Here is a 22234-nt window from a genome sequence, read left to right as displayed (position 1 = left end):
GCCTGGCCACACCAGGCCCAGCTGCTCCGGGCCTGGCCACTCCCAGCCTGGCAGCTGCTGCTCCGGGCCTGGCCGCACCAGACCCGGCTGCTCCGGGCCTGGCCGCTCCCAGCCTGGCAGCCGCTACTCCAGGCCTAGCTGCTCCCAGCCTGGCAGCTGCTGCTCCAGGTCTGGCCGCACCAGGCCCAGCTGCTCCGGGCCTGGCCACTCCCAGCCTGGCAGCTGCTGCTCCGGGCCTGGCCGCATCAGACCTGGCTGCTCCGGGCCTGGCCACTCAGGGCTGGGGAGTTTTTAGGTGTGCATGTGCTTCTTTTTTTTTTTTTTTTAGACATTTTTTGTGTGTTTTTTTGTTGTTGTTGTTGATGTTGTTGTTGTTATTTTTGTTTTATTTTGTTTTTGCATGTGCGTCTTAAGGTTGCAAACTATTGAAGGAATAACATTCTATCCACCTGATGGTCAGATTCACTCTCCTTCCTAGAAATGACTTTACCTATAGCTCGGGCTGGCTAGCTTCCTCCCCACAGCTTTTGCAAAGACAGCACCCCAAATCTGGAGGCTGCCTCCTCCCAGCTCCCGGGGTCTTGGCTGTTTTGAGAAGTGAATCCGGGAGTGGGAGTGGGCATGCCAGTCAGTGGGTGTCGCCATGTCCAGTAGCTGGAATGATCATGCAGAATCATTTACACCAAAGGCTTAGGTCAGTGGTTGGCAAACTCATTAGTCAACGGAGCCAAATATCAACAGTACAACGATTGAAATTGCTTTTGAGAGCCAAATTTTTAAAACTTAAACTATATAGGTAGGTACATTATTATTAACTTAATTAGGGTACTCCTAAGCTGGCCTTTGCTAAAAAGTCAAGGGGTCAAAGAGCTGTATGAGGCTCGAGAGCCACAGTTTGCCAACCACTGGTTTAAGTTATTAGGTTCTTCCTTTGCAGCAGCTTTTACAAAAATTCCCTGTGATTTTACCCTCTTTCTGACTCTTGTTCAACAGCTGAATCATGTGAATATAATAGTTGGTCTATAAATATCCAACTGTCCATGCCTTAAACTAGATATGGACAGTTGCTTTTTAAAAAATACTGGTAAGTGTGAATGGTGATTCAGCTTGCATGCATCGAAAGTGTCATTTGTGCCCGGCTGTTTAGTTACAGAATGGGCCCGTGTGCAGTATCTCCCTCGTTGCCAGCTCCGTGTCTCTTTATCCTTCTTCTATATTTGTGCCTCCTTCCTCCCACATGATGTCCTTTGTTTTGTAACTTGCTCCCCTGGCACCATGCTTTTAGCGCTTGTGGTCTTGATCTGGCATCTAGAAGGGCTCAGGAATTCTGGAGGAGGGGCTGTGCGTAAAATTAATCAAGAGTCCAGAGACGAAACATAATTTTGGAAGGCATACTGGGGAGAGTCAGAGAAGATTTAGTTAAAGGAATTAAGTTCTCCTTGTCTCAGGACCCCTTGCTTTTTATTAACACAATTTGTCCTAAGGCAAGGTGGAGACATACACATCAAAGGGTAGGGTTAGGTACAGAATCCATTGTCTGGTTGGGAAATAGCCTACAGCTGTTCAGGTGTTTGGCTAGGAAGAGGCAATACCATGTAGATTAAGATGCCCTGAGCTGTCTGACAGCAAGCAATCAATTTTTGCATCCATTTCAGGTTTGGGGAAATGCCTTTAGCCATTCCCAACAGCGTAATTTATGTGACTCAGCCTTTGTTGAGTCCCCAAGTTCCATCAACCTTTTGATGAGACTCTTGCAATTATGACATGCTGGAACTGGCTTCCAGCAGCACCATTGTTGACCTCAAACCTGCCAATGCTCAGGGTGCTTGGCTGGCCCTTTTCTCAGAGTGTATCCCACTGAGGGGTACTAAGTTCACGTTCAACAATGACTTGATTTTTCTTTTCCCCTCTGTGTGGTCATCATACCAAGTTCATATCTAGTGAACTGACTGCACTTGTGTCTGTTCGGGTGTGATATTAGGGTTTGTCCCCATCTTTGTTGATTTACTAATTATTAGCATGATTTTAAAGTCAAAGTTACATGAAACTTTATACTCAGAAGTCTGTTTCCCTTTCCTTTCCCTTCTACCACCATTCTTCTGTAACACGTTTTTTTATCTTTTCTGAGTTTCTTTTTATAAGAATGAACTTATTCATCCTTTCTTACCCAAATATGTGCTTTTTATACCCCCCTCCCCCTCCTCCCAGTCCCTGGCCATTTCTCTGACCTCCATGTGCTGCTCATATTTGTGAGAAGTATGACTTCCCCAGTGAAGCAGTTCTGTACATCAGCCAGCCCCCGGCCGCTGGGTCCTGCTGGGTCTCTGTGGGGAGGAGATGGCATGTGGGCAGGGGGGGTGGCATGGAAGGAAGGCCCCGAGTCAGCTGCTCTGAAGATCTAAGATATAATGGACTCTGACATTCGAGTACCCCAACTCATCTTTCACCCTTGGTTTCCTCCTCTATAAGGCGTGGAGACATTGTGGGGGTGAAGAGGATAAAAGCAGACAGCCCTCACCGGTTTGGCTCAGTGGATAGAGCACCGGCCTGCAGACTGAAGGATTTTGGGTTTGATTTTGGTCAAGGGCACATGCCCCAGTTGTGGGCTCGATCCCCAGGAGGGGCGTGCAGCTGATCAATGATTCCCTCTCTTCTTTAATGTTCCTATCTCTCTCTACCTCTCCCTTTCTCTCTGAAATAAATAAAAATCTATTTATATATAAAAAAAAAAGATAAAAGTAGACAAGAAAGCGTGGTCCATCCATATAATGGAACATCATTCAGGCGTAAAGGAGAGTGAGGTTGTGATTCCTGCTGGAACTCGCATGACCCTGAGCGTGTCACGTTCAGGGAAAGAAGCCAGACACACGAGGCCATGGTGGTGGGACTCCACGTTCTTCCCCATCACATCTCTGAGCCATGTCCAGAACAGGCAAGCCCAGAGAGGGGGAAGCAGAGAGCGGTGGGCGGGGCCTGTTGGGGGGCGGGGGAGGCATGACTGCCTGTGGGTGAGGAGTTTGCTTAGAGGTGATGGTAGTCAAACACTTGAAAGGCACTAAATGCCACTAAGACGCGTCCTGTGAAGCGGTCACTTTTATGTTACACGGAATCTCATGGCGTGGGCTTTTCTGTGTGTGGCTCCTGTCACTCGACACGATGTCTGTGAGGTTCACCCGTGTTGTGTGTGGCTCCGTGTGGTGTATGTGCTCATTGTCCAGTAGCATGCACAGTGTGGCTGCCCCGCAGTGTATGGGTCCCTTTCGCTGTGGGCGGACACTCAGGTAGCTTCCAGTTTGGGGCTCTTAGGGATAGCGGCGCTGTGAACATTCGAGAATGCATGAACACACTTCAGTTGGGTATTAATTGCAGTAGCTTTGTAGTTCTTCTAAAAGCTCATCTTCATTCTTTTCAGGCCTTTCCTTTTAATTTCAAAAAAAAAAATATCCAGCCCTAACTGGTTTGGCTCAGTGGAAAGAGTGTTGGTCTGCTGACTGAGGGGTCCCAGGTTTGATTCTGGTCAAGGGCATGTACCTTGGTTGTGGGCACATCCCCAGTGGGAGGTGTGCAGGAGGCAGCTGGTCGATGTTTCTCTCTCACTGATGTTTCTAACTCTCTATCCCTCTCCCTTCCTCTCTGTAAAAAATCAATAAAAAATATATATATTTAAAAATATCCAATGTTGTGCAAGAAAGAGAAACCACATGTCTGTACATTTGGGGGAAATGGCTGACAGGGATATACACAGAAATATTAACATTTCTATGGTGCACAATGGCTTTTTTTTTTTTTTTTTTTTTTTTTTTTTTTTTTTTTTTTTTTTTTTACCATTTCACCTCTTTGGCTCGGGGGTTTGGTTATTCACCTGTGAGCCGAAGGGTCATGGGTTGGATTCCTGGTCCAACGTGCCTTGGTTGCTGAGTGCAGCCCTGGTAGGGGAGCATGTGGGAGGCAAACAATTGATGTGTCTCTCTCATGTTGATGTCTCTCTCTCTCCCCCCATCTTCCCTCCATTCCACTCTCTCTGGAAACCAATGGAAAAAATATCCTCACGTGAGGATAGAAACAAAACAAATAAAATAAAGTGGTGAACTGCTTCCGAGCTCAGTACAAAGGGCCCTCTCCCCCGGAGCTCTCACGGCTCCTGATCCGACCCCAGGTGTGCCCGCCTGTCCTCTTGCACGCATGCGTGGTTAGGAAATGATCTGGTGACTCCCCCCTCTCTCGGCAGGACCGGGCCGGGGAGGTGAAGGCGATCTGTGAGACCCTCAAGGACATTCTGAAGCACCTGGTGAGCTCCGCCTCCCCGTCCGTGGTGCTGAGCTCCAGGCCCGTGGACGTGCGGGAAGCCCAGGTGAGCTGCTCGCGGTGTGAGTGCTCCCGGTGCGGGTGCTCCGAGGCCCCAGAGGACGGGGCCGGCTGCCCGGGGCACCTGTGTGCGTTTCCCATGTTCCTCCATCCCGCACGGTTAGAGCCCGGTTGCACCAGCGCTCGCTGGTCAGTAATGACTGCGCTCTGGGGAGCCTCCAGTTCAGGGCACGGGGTTCCGAAGCTCGAGGGGAGGGGGCGGGGTTGGAAGGAAGAGGGCCACTCAGCACATTCCACCCTAACTAGGCTGGACCCTCCGCCTTGTAGGAGCCCAAACTTGACTTTTTACTGGGGTCTTGGGCAGTGTCCTGCCAGAATTGAGGTTCCCTGGAAAACCAGTTAGCACTAGACAGGCCCACTGCCCAGCCCAGGCCGGGGTCAGCCCGGTGACCTGCAGCCCGGAGAGGGCGTCCACTGCCCGTTAGGCGCCTGGCCTGGGTCCGGCAGGGACCCCACGGCGGCTCCAGGCTCCGCCCACAGTACGGTTCTGGGGAGCCCTCCCGGGCTGGGGCATTGCTGCCGTTGGGAGACCGGAGGCCCCCGCGGGGAAATGGTTCCCGTGGGCGGCACCAGCCTTCCCCTAAGAGGGGAAGCTGCCACAGCCCAGACCCCGGCTCAGGCCCCGCGGCCGCCTCTGTCCTCCGCCGCCCACGGTCACGGCGCCTCCTCTTCCGCAGAATCTCCAGCACACCACACCCGCCCCCCAGGACCCCTGCCCCCCCAAACCTCCACGGGCCCACGACCTCAAGTTACTGGTGAAGAGCATCCGGGCCTCGCTGCTCAACGCCCCTGGTGCTCCAGGTGGGTGATGGGGCGCAGGGCTGGGGGTGATGGGGCACAGGGCTGGGGGTGATGGAGTACAGGGCTCGGGGTTATGGAGTACAGGGCTCGGGGTGACTGGGCACAGGGCTCGGGGTTATGGGGTGCAGGGCTCAGGGTGGCGGGGTACAGGGCTCGGGGTTATGGGGTGCAGGGCTCGGGGTGGCGGGGTGCAGGGCTCGGGGTGGCGGCAGGTGCCGGGCCGCTGCAGAAGCCACTGTCCCACGGCATGAGCCGAGTGGGCGGGTGGCCTGGGGGTTCTCGGTGGCTCCCGCCAGGCGGGTCTGCAGTGTGATCCTGCGTGAGAGGAGGCGACCCCCTGGAGGCCGTCATAGCAATGCGAGCCCATCGGATGCAGCCTGGGCTTTCCAGACGGAAGGGAGGGAGGGAGGGAGGGAGGGAGGGAGGGAGGGAGGGAGGGAGGGAGGGAGGGAGGGAAGGAAGGAAGGAAGGAAGGAAGGAAGGAAGGAAGGAAGGAAGGAAGGAAGGAAGGAAGGGGAATACAGCTGTAGCTTTCCCCTTTCCTTGAGTCTGGGAGGCACCTTTTACTTTTCTTTTCCCCCCACTGTTGAGCCGGAAAATGCACGCTCAGCATTCCCGACCAAGCAGCTTTTGGGGGGAGGGACCCCGGGGCGGTGTGTGTGTGTCAGAAGGGCTTCGGCCCAGCCGGGACCCTTCGGTGCAGAGCGGCTGCGTCTGAGCGGAGAGGAAAGTCCCCCGGAGGAGTGCCTTCCGGGGGTTGTGAGTCGCTGCTGAGAGCCCAGGTGCGCCGCAGCCGGGAGGACGCGGTTGTGCTGGGGACAGCAGTGCTTCTCTCTGTGGTCGGAAGATGTCGGGGTTCCTTCTCTTTGTCTGCGAGGAGCTTCTTTCCGTTCCCAGCGCAGACAGGCCCCACTGAACAGCCAGCACTCGGCAGAGCTGGGTGCAGTGATGGCTTTGGGAAAAGCGCCCACGTGCTCCTCCTGGGGCCCCACGCTCAGTGACTAAGAGGGGGCCTCCCGGACCCAGTCGGCCGGGGTTGGGGTCCCTTCGGGGTCTGAGTCTCCCCTGGGAGGGGAGGGTGAAGGTTGGTGAACGCCTCAGGGAGCCAGGCACATGGAGAAGGGCCGGCAGAGCCCAGCGATGGTTGATCACACGGTGTATTCAGACTTGACGCCGCGGGGAGGGCATTGCTGAGGGGGGCAGTGCCCAGGGGCGGGCAGTGCCTCAGAGCAGAGGCAGCTGTTGGCCAGTGGAGTCCCTTTACCTGGACAAACACCAGAAGAGGTTCTGAAGGGAGCTGAGCCAGATGTAAACACCACACCCGGGGTAACTAGGGAGTGGGTTCCCTGTGAGTTGTCCCCACATCCAGCAAGTGGTGGGTCTTGGCCAGAAGCGGGGACCACCTCTCTGTTGTGTTCAGGTTGCCCCCAGGAGGGTCCCCTACCGTGAGCAGGTGCTTGGGGTCAGTCCGGGGCTCTGCAGTGGGGGTACACAGTCTTTAACCCCAGGGGCAGTGGGATGCTTTGAGAGTTTATACATGACAAATGGAAGGAAGTGGGTGAGCAGGACCTTGGGCATTGTACTGAGCCTGCCTTGGAGTGCAGAAGTGCCTCAGAGCTGTGAAGAGGCGAACGTAAAAGGCAGTGCCTGCCTGTGTGTGATTCCAGGCCCCGCCAACCTCCGCTGCCACGTGCAGCTCAACGACCCCGCTCAGAAGCTCGCCAGCGCCCTCCCGAGACACACTACGGACCTCACCTGGGAAGAAGAATTCACCTTGTGCGTGCCTGTTCCCGTGGGCCTGGGTTTCCATGGTGACACCTACTCAGATTGCCAGCTCCTGAGATCCTTTCACAGCACACAAAAATGACTTCTCGTTTTTAAAAAGCATATTAGGCATCGGAGGCAGCTTTTAGTCAAACATAAATTCCTTTTGGAAGGCAGATCTGCTTATGCTCCAGAGATATCCAGTGACATTTCATACCCATTCCTAATGCTAAAAGTCATTAGAACAAGATTTACGGACACTTCTTCAAAGATATTTTTTTAGAGACAATCACTGGAAGTGATGAAAACCAGAAGCAGTCCCAGTAACGTGAAGTTACAAGCACCTGTGTGAACTAGACCCACCGTCCTCAGGATGTGGGGTAATTCTAGGATATGAGGCACCAAATACTAAGGATAGTGAGGTTGCAGATAATCTTTATGTTTTTGGTTATGTGTCTCGCAGTTTTTAAAATAGGGATGATGACTAGTCCTTCCTGTAGTCAGGAAAAAAGTACTATTTCAAGAGGTGAGGGCTCACAGCTCTTTTTCTCTGTGCAGCGAGTTGAACGCCAAGTCGAAGGAGCTGCACCTGCAGATCTCGGAGGACGGGCCGTCCGCAGAAGGTGGGTGGCGAGCAGGGGGACGGAGGCCCTGCCCTCGGGAAGGGTCATCCAGGGCCCTGGCCAGGGCGGAGGGAAGCCGGGCAGGGCGGGAGACCCCGAGGTGGCCTCCCCCTCCCCCATAGCATCAGGGCCTCCCCAGGGAATGTGTGGCTGAAAATCCATCCAGGTATTAATAAGGTGCATTATGGGAAAGAGTGTACTCAAAGAGGGTTTTTTTTTTTTTTATCTGTTTATTTATTTACCAGATATCCAGAGTCTTTTATTTTTAACAGTTCTTGGTTTAGAGAAGCAGTTCTCAACCCTCTTAGCCTCAACAGACCTTAAAAAAAATTTTTTTTAAATTATGATGAAATACATGTTGCAATGTTTGTCACCTTGGCCACGTTTTAGCGTGCAGCTCAGCGGCGTTCAGGGCATTCACATGGTTGTGCAACCAGCACCACCATCCGTCCAACTCCTTTCATCTTGCAAAACTGAAACTCAGCCCCACTGCACACTGGGCCCTTCCCGCTCCCCAGCCCCGGCATCGCCGTCCGCCTGTCTCTATGGCTTCCCACCGGCTTCTCCGTGGAGAATGAGCCGCAGCAGCTCAAACTGAGCACGTGCGTTAGATGCAGGGACGCAGCCATTAGAGGTAAAAAACCACCATGTCACCAACGTGAATGTGGACCTGCTACAGTTCATAGTTTCCATATCGATTGGATTTTTAAAAAATATATTTTATTGATTTTTTTACAGAGAGGAAGGGAGAGGGATAGAGTTAGAAACATCGATGAGAGAGAAACATCGACCAGCTGCCTCCTGCACACCCTCTACTGGGGATGTGCCCGCAACCAAGGTACATGCCCTTGTCCGGAATTGAACCTGGGACCCTTCAGTCCACAGGCCGATGCTCTATCCACTGAGCCACACTGCTTTCGGCTCGATTGGATTTTTAAAAATCCCCATAAACATACCAAAATGGGGAGTTGGGGGGAGGGCTTACCTGTCTTATCCGGCTGTGCGTCCCAGGCCTTCGCTTATCGGCTGGCATTACAAAGACCCAGGGCTCGCCGTCCGCTCCCGAGCGGGAACGCTGAGGGGCTGCCCTGACCTGCATCCTGAGACGCCTGGGCTGCCCCTGAGTCAGAGCTGACCTTTGGGAGCCAGGCGTGCACACGGGGCCTCTGTTTGCCTGGGGAGAAGCGGCTCCTCCGTTATCCCGGGGGGGCCTCTCCTCTCGGCTCCATCGGAATTTCATCCCAGCTGGAGAGGGGGCTGTGACATTTCAACCTTAACACACACACACACACCACACAAACACACCACACACACACACGCAAACAAACACACACACAAACACACACACACACCACACAAACACACACACACCACACGCAAACAAACACACACACAAACACACACACACACCACACAAACACACACACACCACACACACACACACACACACAAACACACACACACACCACACACACACACGCAAACACACACACCACACACACAAACACACACACACACACACAAAGACACACACCACACACACTCATACACACACACACACCACACACACACACACCACACAAACACACACACACCACACACACACACACACAAACGCACACACACCACACACACACACGCAAACAAACACACACACCACACACACAAACACACACACACACACACAAAGACACACACCACACACACTCATACACACACACACACCACACACACACACACCACACAAACACACACACACCACACACACACACACACACAAACGCACACACACCACACACACACATGCAAACAAACACACACACCACACACACAAACACACACACACACACACATGCACACCACACATACACACACACCACACACACACACACACCACACACACACATGCAAACAAACACACACACACAAACACACACACACAAACACACACACACACCACACACCACACACACACACACACATACACACACCATACACAGCAAAGAACTCAGACTCACCTATGACCACATTTGCCCCATTTCCTCTATTGGCTGTGCTCACACTTGGTCACACTTGCTTGTGTGCATGCTCTCCCTGTAACACGCGCACACATGCGCACACACGAGGGGAAATGTGGGGACCCTCGGAGGGCAGTTCTGTGCGTCATGGGCCTTTCACCCCTCAGCCCCGTAGGGTGCGTTACAGACGGCGCTGCTCTCCCTGTCCCGGGAACAGCACCCGTTTCCTGCGCTGACGCGGAACGGTTCCTTAATCGCCGCCCAGATTCTGACTGTATCCGCGGACCCACAGCTCGTCTTCAAACCAGCTGTGTCCCCCGCGGGGCAGGTTCCCACGCTGCCCCAGCGTCACGCCTCCTCGCCGCCTCGGCCTTTTCCTGACCCTGACCCTGGTCAGATGTTTCCAAGCGAGCGGTCCGCGTCAGGAGTGGGTCTGGCTGCAGCGCTGCCCCCGCCGTCCTGCCGGGCCCGGACATCCCGGCGCTCGCTCACCGCCGCGTCCTGTCTTCCAGCCCCGCTGGCCACGGCCACCGTCCCTCTGGATCTGTTCAGGAAGCAGCCTTCCGGGCCGCAGAGCTTCGTGCTGACCCGCGGGCCCTCGGCGGACGGCGCGGCCCTGGGCTCGGTCACCGCCGAGGTACGTGCCCAGCGCCCCCTTCAGGGGAGGGGCGCCTCCGTGGTCGTCAGAGGCCCCTCCTTGTGGGGGGCTGTTTCTCTGTTTTCCTCGACCCGCACGGAAAACGACGGGCTCCTGAGTGGAGGAGCTGGGGATTAAGAAATTAAAGGGGAAAACAAGAGACCAAGACACAGAAATAGAGACAAGCTGGGACTCTGATGGAGAGACAGTCACACCCACCGCAGACAGCACAGAGCATCCATGGATTTCCAGAGGGGGGTTAAGGTCAGAGACGTTTTGGGTGTGCCCAGGTCCTATTCATTCCCTCATTCCGGGATTTAGCAGATCTAGACCTGGGTAAGTCAGGGTCCTATTCGTCCCTCATTCCAATCACTTGGATAAAGATAAGAAATTGGTACTGATAACAGTCTCCCACATTTTGGGAGGCTATTTCTGGGGACAGCCATGCCAGACACCTCTGACTCAGCTGACATTAATTTTTAAAATATATATATATATTATTGATTTTTTACAGAGAGGAAGAGAGAGGGATAGAGAGTTAGAAACATCAATGAGAGAGAATCATCGATCAGCTGCCTCTGGCCTCCCGCCCTCCCCCTCCAACCCCCCCCCCTCCCACTAGGGATGTGCCTGCAACCAAGGCACATGCCCTTGACCTGAATCGAACCGGGGACCTTTCAGTCCGCAGGCCGACACTCTATCCACCGAGCCAAACCGGTTCCAGCTAATGTATAGGTCATCCATGTGCATTCCCAAGGGGCCCTCAACACCTCCGGAAGGTCCCCGGCTGGACCAGGACCCTTCCTGCCCCCGACCTGGCCGAGGGGTCTGCCGTCATTTCACGAGGGTTTGTGGTCCCTCCGGCTGTGTCCCCATCGTGTGTGTGGCGCGGCTGGGCTGGAGCCTGGGCCTCGCCGGCCTGTGCCAGCCCCGGGGGCCTGCGCTCGCTCACACTGACCCTCAGGGGCATGGGGTGCAGAGGAGGCCGGGCCGGGCCGTGCGGGTGGTCCCGGCACTGACCGGACGCCCCGGGTGGCCTCCCCGCAGTTCTGTTACGTGGAACCCGCGGAGGCCAAGTCCTGGCACACGCCCCCGCCGGTGCCCGCCGCCAAGGTGGAGAAGGACCGCACGGTGATGCCCTGCGGGACCGTGGTCACCACCGTCACCGCCGTGAAGAGCAAGCCGCGCCCGGACGCCGGGAGGGCGTCCCCGCTGAGCTCCGGTGAGGGGCCGCGGACTCGCTGGGTCCCGGGGGGGAGCAGGGGACCCGCACCGGGGGGCAGAGGGCCTGCACGGGGGGGGGGCAGAGGGGCCTCACGGGGCGGCAGAGGGCCCACACTGGGGGAGGGCCTGCACCGGGGGCAGAGGGCCCGCACGGGGGGGTGGGGGGGGGGCGGGCAGAGAGCCCGCACCGGGGGTGGGGGGGGCAGAGGGGCCTCACGGGGGGGCAGAGGGCCCACACCGGGGGCAGAGGGCCTGCACCGGGGGGAGAGGGCCCGCACGGGGGGGGGGGGGGGTCTTTTAGCAGATCTCAGGGTGCGGGGTTGTGGGGATGGGCAAGACCTGTGTGTAGCTTTTCCTCTGTTTTTTTTTTTTTGTTTGTTTGTTTTTTTGTTTAAGAAAATGATCTTCCTGCTTTGTCAGAGGAATGACAGCCTTGTAGGCTGTTCTGAAGCTAAAGCTGAGGTCCTGGATGAAACAGCTGGTTAACTTAGTAACTTAATGATTTAATAACTCCGTTCCGGTCCCGGGGCGAGGGCACCACGCTCTGGGAAACCGGGATGCGCGTGGCCAGTGTGGAGCTGCCCACGTTGAGATCGTGGGTTAGAAGGTGCAATGGGCCGCCTTTCAGATGCAGCGGAATTCCCTGCCTGTTCCCACAGCACAGCCTGGAGACACTTGTGTGATTATCATTTTTTAAAAATATATATTTTATTGATTTCTTACAGAGAGGAAGGGAGAGGGATAGAGAGCTAGAAACATCGATGAGCGGGAAACAACCAGCTGCCTCCTGCACACCCCCCACCGGGGATGTGGCCGCAACCAAGGTCCATGCCCTTGACCGGAATCGAACCCGGGACCTTTCAGTCCGCAGGCCGATGCTCCATCCACTGAGCCAAACTGGTTTCGGCTGATTATCGTTTTTTGTTTTTGTTTTAACTTATATCGTGTTTCTGTGTACACTGAGGTAGCATCTTCCCAGCGCAGACTGCTTCGCATTCTGTTATGAATGCAAAACAGAGCGTGACACCCCCCCCCCAGGGAAAGCTTTCTGAAGTTTTATTTAACCTGAGCTCCCGGCACCCGTTTCTGGCAGCCCCGCCCCCGAAGAGAGGAAAGAGGGAGAGGCCTTGGGCCATCCTGAGGTTTGCTGTGAGAGTCAGTTGAGATGAGGTGTGACTGCACGCCCGGTGCCGGGTTCAGGCGATGGGTAACCGGCGTCTGTCCCGGCAGAGTCCCCGCTGCGGACGCCCGTCAAGGTGCGGGTGATCGAGAAAGACATCTCCGTCCAGGCCATCTCCTGCCACAGCCCTCCCGTCAGCAAAACCCTGTCTTCTTCTGACACAGGTAAGGGCCCCCCCACGCCTCCCTCTGCTTCGCTGGGCTCCTCTCTCTGCCCCTCAGCTCCTCCCTCTGACCCTCTGGGCTCCTCCCTCTGCCCCTCTGGGCTCCTCCCCTGCCCCTCAGCTCCTCCCCTGCCCCTCAGCTCCTCCCCTGCCCCTCTGGGCTGCTCCCCTGCCCCTCAGCTCCTCCCCTGTCCCTCAGCTCCTCCCCTGCCCTGGGCTCCGCCCTCTGCCCCGCCCCTGATGAGGGAGCAATGGTTGGGGAGTTTGGGAAGTTCTTTGAGGGATAAGTTAAGCCGGGAGAAGGAGGGAAATGGAGCTGATGGAAGGCCAGGAGGGTGGCGCCTGCTGCAGTGAAGGAGGCGAGGCGCTGTAACAATGAGCACAGAGCCCTGCCGCGGCCTCCCCGATGGAATCTCTGAACATTCCTCTCCTGTTCAGCATCCCCGCTGCGTGACTCAGGGCGTGGGGGGCCTGGGGCGTAACGGAGAGCCAGCTTCAGTCTGGTCTCCGCTGTCCCCGAGCCTGCCGGGAGGAGGGTTTCCCCACCAGGAGGAGGGTTCCCCCAGACCCCGGGCTGCCCGTTTCCCACCCTCACGGCCGCTCTCACGCCGGCATTAAAGAGCTGAGCTGTCTCTCAGTCAGCACAGCCTGCGTGGGGCTCTGGGGCCTGCGGCTCTGGCTCCACTCCCCGCTCCCCGTTCCTTGGCCTGTGTCTGATCTTCCAGGTCAGGGTGGGCCAGGAGGAGCAGGTGGGCCTGGGGGTGGGGCAGGGTTCTCCCTTGATGGGTGCTACCCTAGGATGTTCTGGATCCTCTCTCCGGGGGGAGTCGAAAAAGGTCCCTGTCCCTGTGGGAGTCCCGGGACGCAGCCCTGCAGGTCCCCCAGCCCCGCCCCGTCCTGTCCGCTGGAGTCTTCGGGAGTCACCGCACGGCTGTCTCCTAAAGCGCCCTCCCCGCTTCTCTCCTCCCTCCCCTCACCCTGCGGCCTGGCCAGGCTGGCACCACGCCCTTCGGAATGGAGCGCCTGTCCCTGCAGGCCACGGCCAAACTGAGATGAGAAAACTTGCTTTTACATCAGGAACGGGAACCTTTTTCCTGTCATGAGCCATTTGGATATTTATAATGTCTTTCGTGTCATTAGCCCACCCCCTTTAAAAAAAAATAGATTTTATTGACTTTTTACAGAGAGGAGAGGGATAGAGAGAAACATCGACGAGAGAGAAACATCCATCAGCTGCCTCTTGCACACCTCCCACTGGCGATGTGCCTGCAGCCAAGGTACATGCCCTTGACCGGAATCGAACCCGGGACCTTTCAGTCCGCAGGTCGACTCTCTATCCACTGAGCCGAACCGGTTTCGGCTAGCCCACCCCTTTGGCAGGCCTCACACGCCCTCGGGCCCAGAAGCTCCCCCCGTTTTACATCCTGCTCCGTGATGTGTTGTCCCCTTCACCTTCCTCTGGCAGCACAGAGGCTGGGCCTCTGTCTCCCCGGTTGGCAGTCGAGGACTTAGAAGGGACCCGCTGAGGGCCGGGGACAGTGAATGGGATACCGCGCTCAGAGCCCGGGCACGCCGGCTGGTGCGTGCCGAGTGTCCCCAGGTGGTGCCCGTGCGTGGCTCTGACCGCGGGCAGGGGCCGCTTGTCCGCGCTGGCCCTCAGCCTGACACCAGCCGTGGGACGGGAGGGACTGCTCTGCCCCCGAAGGTCAGGTCCCCGAAAGGTTAGCAGCCTCTTGTTCACCTGCCCTCACCGTCTTCCATCGAGGCTCCCACCCAGACGCACCGTGTCCCCTCCCGGAGGGTCCCGCAGAGTCAGGGCCCTCCGAGGGGCCGCAGAGGCTCAGCGCTGCCCCCCTACCCCCGCAGAACTGCTGGTGCTGAACGGCTCGGACCCCGTGGCCGAGGTCGCCATCCGGCAGCTCAGCGAGTCCTCGAAGCTGAAGCTGAAGTCGCCGCGGAAGCGGAGCACCATCATCATATCAGGGATCTCCAAGGTGGGAGCGCGTGCACACACACACACTCACACACACACATGCACACAAACGCACACACTCATGCACAAACTCACGCACACGTGCGCGCACACACGTACACACATGCACACACACGCACACACTCACACACATGCACACATGCACTCGCACACACACACGTGCGCACACACACGCACCACACACTCACACACACACACACACACACACACACACACACCGCCACTGCGAGGCTGGTGTCGGCCCCAGCCGCTGTCCTCTCTCCGGGAGCCGCTGAGCTCCCCGTCCACGGTTGCAATGGCAGGTGAGGCCTGCACCCTGCCCGGGGCGGTGCAGGCCTCTCCTGGGGCAGCTCCCCCGCTGATGGAGGAAACAGGGCCGATTCCGACCGGGTGCGGGGCTGCTGAGGCCGGTGAACGGTTGGAAGGAACGTCCTCGGGAGAGAAAGGCCGGCAGGTGCTGGGGCGGCACCTCCTCCCTTATCCCCGCCCGGTGACGGGCGCTGTCACCTTCCAGGCCGCCTCCGCGTTTCCCAATGCGCGGCGTGCCCTTTGCCCTCCGGGGCGCGGAGCTTGTTTTTAAACACGCTCCGATCCCCTTCCTCCTGCTGCTCTGGGACGTTTGTCCGGAGCAGAGGGTGGGCGAGGCCGTCCCCAGGGGGCGCCAGGCAGGCCAGGCTGCCGGAGAGGCCAGCCCCTCTGCCAGGGGCCCCATGGCGGTCCTGAGGCTTCTCTCACACGTCAGACACCTGGGGAGCTCTGGGCAGCTCAGCCCCCGCCTGGAGGGGACGGGGAGCCCTGGAGGGGGAGCTGGGAGAGGCCATGGTGGGAGGGACCAAGGAGGAGGGATGGTTGAACCCTGAGAGCGGTGGATTGGTGGAGGGCACCGGAGGGTGGGGCAGGAGGGCCCTGCACTCAGCTACCAGGACAAAGGCCAGAACGGGCGGTGCCAGAGGGGAGTCGCCGTGAACCTCAGGGCCTATGGGTGGCCGGTGCCACGTCCCAGCAGGCACCGCTGGCTGGTGGCCTCCAGCAGCAGCACCCAGGAGCAGGTCATGCCTCCCTGGCTTTCTGCGTGCACTTCCCGCCACAGCCAGCAGGCGGCGAGGGCGTCTCTGGGAGCTCCCTGACCCCAGGCGGGGGTTTGGTCTGTGGAGGTTGTGGGTACACGGGAATGACGAATGACTAATGACGGAGGAGGAGGCTTTGGTCATCTCCTCTGAGCTTCGTTGTAGATCAGCAGCAGCTCATGGACCTTAACGTCCGCTCACTTGGTCCGACCTCTACCGTGGGCCCTCCTGCCAGCCAGCACCCGAATCAGAGAGGGCAGTTCATGGGCACGGAGCAGATGCTCCTGTGCACCTGCCCCCCGTCAGAGCCACAGACCAGCCCCAAGACCCCTGTGTCCCCCATAGTCCCTTCCCACCCTCCAGAGAGACACCTCCCTGACTCCCAGCCCAGGGGAGAGCAGCACCTACACGGGTTTTACACACGTGTAATTCTTAGGGCACACGGTGCATACCAATTCGTTTCTACTTTCAGGAAACCTAAAGATGCTGTAGAAACAAAGATTCAAAGACGGACTGAATCTGGGGCTCCGGGGTGACCCTGTGACCTCTCTGAGACTCTTCCACCTCAGCCCCGGGGTTCCCTCAGGCGCCCGGCCGGCCCATGGGCTGGGGCAGGGATACCACCTCCCCGACCCCTTCCAGATCCCCAGCTCAGGCTGCGCCCCTTGCAGTGACTGAGGTTCAGCCCCCGATATGCACCTATATATATATATATGAATAATATATGTATAATTCAGTTCTTTTTAAATTTAATTTAATTTTTTAAATGTTTTTTAAATTAAAAAAAATACGTTTTATTGATTTTTTACAGAGAGGAAGAGAGAGGGATAGAGAGTTAGAAACATCGATGAGAGAGAATCATTGATCAGCTGCCTCTGCACACCCCCACCGGGGACGTACCTGCAACCAAGGTACATGCCCCCGACCGGAACTGAACCCGGGACCTTTCAATCCGCAGGCCGATGCTCTATCCACTGAGCCAAACCGGTTTCGGCTAATATTCAATTCTCTTTAAATTTAATTTAATTTTTAAAAGTCTCACTTGGGACATGCTTAGAGGGGGAGAGAGAGAGAGAGAGAGAGAGAGAGAGAGAGAGAGAGAGAGAGAGAGAGAGAGAGAGAGAGAGGGAGGGAGGCATTGGCTGGTATGTGCCCTGACTGGGAATCGAACCCGCAGCCTTCCGGCGCATGGGGACGACAGCCTCCAGCGAGCCACTCTGGCGGGCGCAGCCGCCGTGTTAGAGGAGCTGCCTCCGGGGGCCGGGCCTCTCGGACGCTTTGGAATTAGCCGGGATGTTGGAGCTGATTCCACGTGTCCTCTGACCTTCCCTCTCCCCGGCTCTCCCTCTCTCCCCGGACAGACCTCTCTCTCTCAGGACAGTGACGCCGCCCTCATGCTGGACTACGCGGCCTCCATGGACAGCAGCTGCCAGGAACACGCCCCGTCCCCGCCGGGGGCGGCCTCGGCCTCCGCCCCGCCCGAGAAGGAGGCGGCGGAGGAGGAGGAGGCAGCGGCCTCGGCCCAGGCCGCCCTGGCCCCCGAGCCCCAGGACGGCGAGCTGGCCTCCTGGGAGGAGTCGCAGGCCGAGGCGTGGGACGGCCACGCCCTGCGGGACCCCGAGGGGGATGAGCTGTCGGAGAGCTCCCTGAGCGTCTGGGAGCCAGGGGCCCCCAAAAAGCACAAAGGTACGTGCCCTGCACCCCGGGATCGACCGCAGGCGGCTCTGCTCCTGTGCCGGTTTCCGAGCTTCTGGCTCTCCTTGTCCGCCTCCTTCCCCTCCCCTCAGCGTCCCACCCCACGTTCCCGCACAGATCCTGTGCTGGAGGTCAGGGGGTGCACGGCGGGGCTGCAGAGTCCTTCTGAACGAATGGCGGGGTTCCTGCTCGGAGGGACCCCTCCTCTGCCTGCCCGCCCCCCAGAACAGAACTAAACCAGGCAGAGACAGGGCCCCCTGAGTTAAGGTGACTGGACGTCCCTCTTTAGGCGGGACCGTCCCGATTTTTTTTTAACAATTTGTCAAAATTGTTAAAAATCGGGATGGTCCTGCCAAAAGCGGGACGTCTGGCCACCTTGCCCTAAGCATGGAGGTTGGCATCTCTTTTTTCTTTTCTTTTTTTTCTTTTAATATATTTTATTGGTTTTTTACAGAGAGGAGGAGAGAGGGATAGAGAGTTAGAAACGTTGATGAGAGAGAAACATCGACCAGCTGTCTCCTGCACACCCCCTACCGGGGATGTGCCCTCAACCAAGGTACATGCCCTTGACCGGAATCGAACCCGGGACCTTTCAGTCCCCAGACCGACGCTCTATCCACTAGGCCACACTGGCTTCGGCGAGGTTGGCATTGCTGCTCATTGGTGCCTCTGAGACACTCACTCCCCTCCAACCAAAACCAGACCACCCCTCCCGGCTGGAGCCTCACTCTCCCCCAAAGAGAGAAGCTTCCGGAAAGGGAACCCATCAGCTCAGTGCGTGTCCCGATGAGGGGGTCATTCCATTAGGATGACCTGCACTTCCGCGAGCGCTCCGCCGGCTTTCCTGTGGGAATTCCTCCCGGGAGGCACGTCCGACGGCCGGGGCGGGAGGGAGCGTGGGAGGGAGTGGAGTCTGGGCCCCGGGCCAGTTCCAGGGGAGCCTTCAGGGCCCGCTGAGGCCCCGCTCCCTCCTCGTAACTGGGAATTGGGGACCTGCCCGCCGCTCTGCCCTCCTCCCTCCACACCCTGCGCCAGGCGCTGAGCCGACGGGGTGAAGTGCGACTGGTGTGAAGTCCTCGGCCCCGAGCACAGCAGTGGCAGGAAGTGCCAGGCGGGAGCCCGGTCGGCCGGCTGTCCGGCCTCGGCCTCTCTGCCCCGTGGCTCCTGGTGCTGGGGCCGGCGGTGCTCAGACAGGCGTGTGTGCAGGGGCGTTCGCCGTGCCAGGAGACAGCTTCTGTTGTCGCAGAGAGAGTGGGTGCTGCTGGCTCAGGGTGCTGCTGGCTCAGGGTGCTGATCAGGGCGACCCCAGCTGCTGGATCAGGGTGGCCCCAGGTCCCGGTCCGGGTGGGACTCACGATAGGGGCGTCTGTGTCCATCCTCCCGCCTCCCGCCTCCTCCCGTTGGCTTCCTGCCTCTCCCGGGAGCCTCCCTCCGGCCGGCCGGGCACAGACGGGAGGAGCTGACGAGGAGGAGGAGAGAGAGGAAGGAGGCGTACCGTGGGGAGGGTCCGGGGCCTCCATTCCCCTGGTCTCGGGGGCGTCCCCTGTGGACCGAGGCTGGTGACTGGAGGGGCTTGGGAAGCTGGGACCCGTGCATGACCTCTGGGCCCGGGTTATGGAGGAGGCGGTGTGGCTGCACCCCTGCTCTGGCCTGGTCTTTGTACAGGGCCGGGGCGGCCAGAGCCCCAGGACTGCCCTGGCCCGGGGCAGGCAGGGGGCGCCTTCCCTCCCTCCATCTCCACTCTCGGAGCCCAGGCCTCCCGCCCGCCGCCTGGGCACTCTGAACGGCCAGCCTCCCTGAGCCGGGTCCATTCCCGGGCCTCTGGCCATCCTCCTTCCTCTGCTCTTCCTCTCCTCCCCCTCCTTCTCCTCCCCCCGGGGTTCCCATCCCTGCTGGTGTGGCCCACCCGCCCCTTTCCAGCCACCAGCCCGTGGATGGAACCCTCCAAAAGGCACCAGGCTGGTGGGCGCTGCTTCCAGCCCTCACTCTGAGCGCCCCCGAGGCTGGCATTCAGGGCGGCTGCGAGGAGGTGGGCCTGGGGCTCTGCAGATGCGGCCTCAGAAGGGACAGGCGGGCGGGGAGTGACAACGGCCCCGGGTCCCATGCTCGAAGCGATCTGCACTCGGCCCCTCCCAGGTGGTGTCCGCCCCTCGGGGTCGCCACCGCGCTGCTGTTTTCCACGGCAGGTTTGCCTGGTGGTGCAGGGAGCGGCCGGGGCATCTTCTCTCCTTCCAAACTGGAGCAGGTGGTTCTGGCTGAGGAGCCAGACGGTCCGGGGCGGCAGGGCGGTCGGAGCCGGGTCTCCGGGCGTGGCTGGGGGTGCAGGGCCCCGAGCCTGTGTTTGCAGAGGGGACGCCGCGGGCAGTCCAGGCAGTTCCCTCCCCGGAGCCCGGCCCGGGGTCCACACACTCAGCGTGGACCTGGCTTCATGGCCATGGGACCGGGCTTCCCACGCCCGGCCCGGGCCCGGGAACACCGAGGCGGTCGTGTGTGCGCCGCATGTGCGTGTTACCGCAACACAGCACGGACACGCGAATGCGTGCGCCAAGGCCTGCGAGCGCCCTGCCCAGCGACTCATGCGTGTGTGTGTGTGTGCGTGTGTGCGTGTGCGTGTGTGCGTGTGTGTGTGTGTGTGTGCGTGTGTGTGTGTGTGTGTGCGTGTGTGTCACGTCAGCTCCGCATTCACCGTCTCTCATTCTCATTTTGCTCTCGCACGCTTGTTTCCGCCTCTCCATCTCCTGCTCCTTCCCTTTCGCTTGCGAGGACGCTGGGCCAGCCTGAGTTAATTCCTTCACAGTAAGTGGTCTTCGTCTCTATGTGTCTTTTTATTTTATTATTTTACATACATTTTATTGATTTTTTTACAGAGAGGACGGGAGAGGGATGGAGAGTTAGAAACATTGATGAGAGTTAGAAACATCAATCCTCTATTGGGGATGTGCCTGCAGCCAAGGTACATGCCCCTGACTGGAATCGAACCTGGGACCTTTCAATCCGCAGGCCGATGCTCTACCCGCTGAGCCACACCGGTGTTGGCTATGTGTATTTTTTTTAAATTAATTTCTTTATTGATTAAGGTATCACATATTTGTCCTCAGCCTCCTATTTCAATCCCCTACCCCCTCCTACTCATGCCCCCACCCCGCTATTGTCCTTGACCCCTGGTTGGGCTCATATGTGTGCACATAAGTCCTTTGGTGGATCTCTCCCTTTTATCCCCACCCTCCCTCTGAGGTCCAACAGTCTGACCCGTGGCTCCTTGTCGCTGGCTGTGTGTATTTTTAAACTGTAGCCTTGCTGTGACGAAGCAAAGAGTACTGGAACACAGCAGGAGTCCACTCCTGTCCTCCCCCCACCTTCCTAGTGTGACTTCCCGGGGTGCAGTGTGACTTCCCGGGGTGCAGTGTGACTTCCCGGGGTGCAGTGTGACTTCCCGGGGTGCAGTGTGACTTCCCGGGGTGCAGTTTATTTTCTGCCCCGTTCCTGGAGCGCCTTTGTCTCAGCCAGCCTGGGGAGGGCGTGTCTCTGAACCCGTCGGGAAAAGCAGCCTCACTACGACATGCACGCAGACCGGCCCCTGGCTTCCTCCGGTCTACAGCGTGCTCCCTGACGCCGGGGCAGTGTGGCTCAGGAGGTGAGCGCTGACCCCGGCACTCGGAGGTCACCGGTTCGATTCCCGGTCAGGGCACAGGCCCAGGTTGCGGCCTCCATCCCCAGCAGAGGGTGTGCAGGAGGCAGCCAATGGGTGTTGGCGTATTTCTCTCTCTTCCTCTCCCTTCCGCTTCCTCTCAATGAAAAAACACTTTTTTTTTTTTTTAAATGAGCGGTCACCGTGATCCCTGACCGTCCACGGGCCAGCCCGAGTCCCGTGCTGCTCTTTGGGCAGCAGATTGCGGTCTCGGAGGTTCTGTGGTCAGTTTTCCTTCCTGTTAGGGTTTAAGACAAATCCCTCGGTGAGCTGTTTATGTCTGTGAGACTCTGTGGAAGCACAGGCACATATGGATTCAAGCTGTCACTCAGGAAAAAATGTGAATTCCCTTCACTTAGTGTTTATTCTTCAGTCTGTAGCTTTGCTAGAACCAGGGAACGGTTTCTTTAAGGTGACCAGACATCTCGCTTTTGGCGGGACAGTCCTGATTTTTAACAATTTGTCCCGCGTCCTGCAGCGTCCGGGACTTTTTTAAAACGCTGTGGGACGAGGGACAAATTGTCAAAAATTGGGACGTCTGGTCACCTTAGGTTTTTTCACTTCTTCCTGTCCCCCGTTTACAGTTTTGGTGATGTGCCTCACATTTCACATAACAGGCTCCCTATTGTGCCCTCGGGAGGGAGCCGTTAGGCCGTGGCTGAGTCTCGCTTCTTGCCTGGGGTAAGGGGGGGGGGGGGGTGCAGGCAGCAGGGATGGAGAAAGGGGTCAGGCTTGGCAGCCCCGCCGGCCCGGCTCCTCCCCAGACTCTGGGCCCGGGGTCTGTGCCGCGCACCGGGCTCTTAGGCATCGCCGGGCAGGGCTCTCTGAGCACCGGCACCAGCCGGCTCCATACCGGGAACGGGCTCAGTGACCGTGGGGCTGACGGGGCTGACATTGGAGGCGGGAGGCACAGCGGGAGCTGACCAAGGTGTCCGGAGGCAGCGTTCCTCGTCTCCAGGAGACCGTGGGGTTTGCTCTTCTGGCATCCAGTTGGTTGGGGGGAGCCCGTCCACATA

At 58.1% G+C, this 22234-nt stretch overlaps 1 protein-coding gene across 1 annotated transcript in view; it reads left to right on the top strand.

The window, feature by feature from the left end:
• The window catches only part of C2CD2 (C2 calcium dependent domain containing 2), a 57737-nt gene that overhangs the window by 29791 nt on the left and 5712 nt on the right, over positions 1 to 22234 (top strand). Inside the window, exons 5-13 of the mRNA XM_084873628.1 lie at positions 4229 to 4351; positions 5043 to 5166; positions 6834 to 6942; positions 7489 to 7553; positions 10084 to 10208; positions 11256 to 11430; positions 12663 to 12776; positions 14642 to 14769; positions 17197 to 17521. Coding sequence (XP_084729754.1) covers positions 4229 to 4351; positions 5043 to 5166; positions 6834 to 6942; positions 7489 to 7553; positions 10084 to 10208; positions 11256 to 11430; positions 12663 to 12776; positions 14642 to 14769; positions 17197 to 17521 — 1288 coding nt within the window. The remainder of the gene's footprint in view (positions 1 to 4228; positions 4352 to 5042; positions 5167 to 6833; positions 6943 to 7488; positions 7554 to 10083; positions 10209 to 11255; positions 11431 to 12662; positions 12777 to 14641; positions 14770 to 17196; positions 17522 to 22234) is intronic.

Source organism: Pipistrellus hanaki (genome assembly GCF_964339955.1).
Source record: "Pipistrellus hanaki genome assembly, chromosome: 2".
NCBI classification, from domain to species: Eukaryota; Metazoa; Chordata; class Mammalia; order Chiroptera; family Vespertilionidae; genus Pipistrellus; species Pipistrellus hanaki.
Note: the sequence above shows the minus strand (reverse complement) of the source record. Positions and strands in the feature narration are given on the sequence as shown.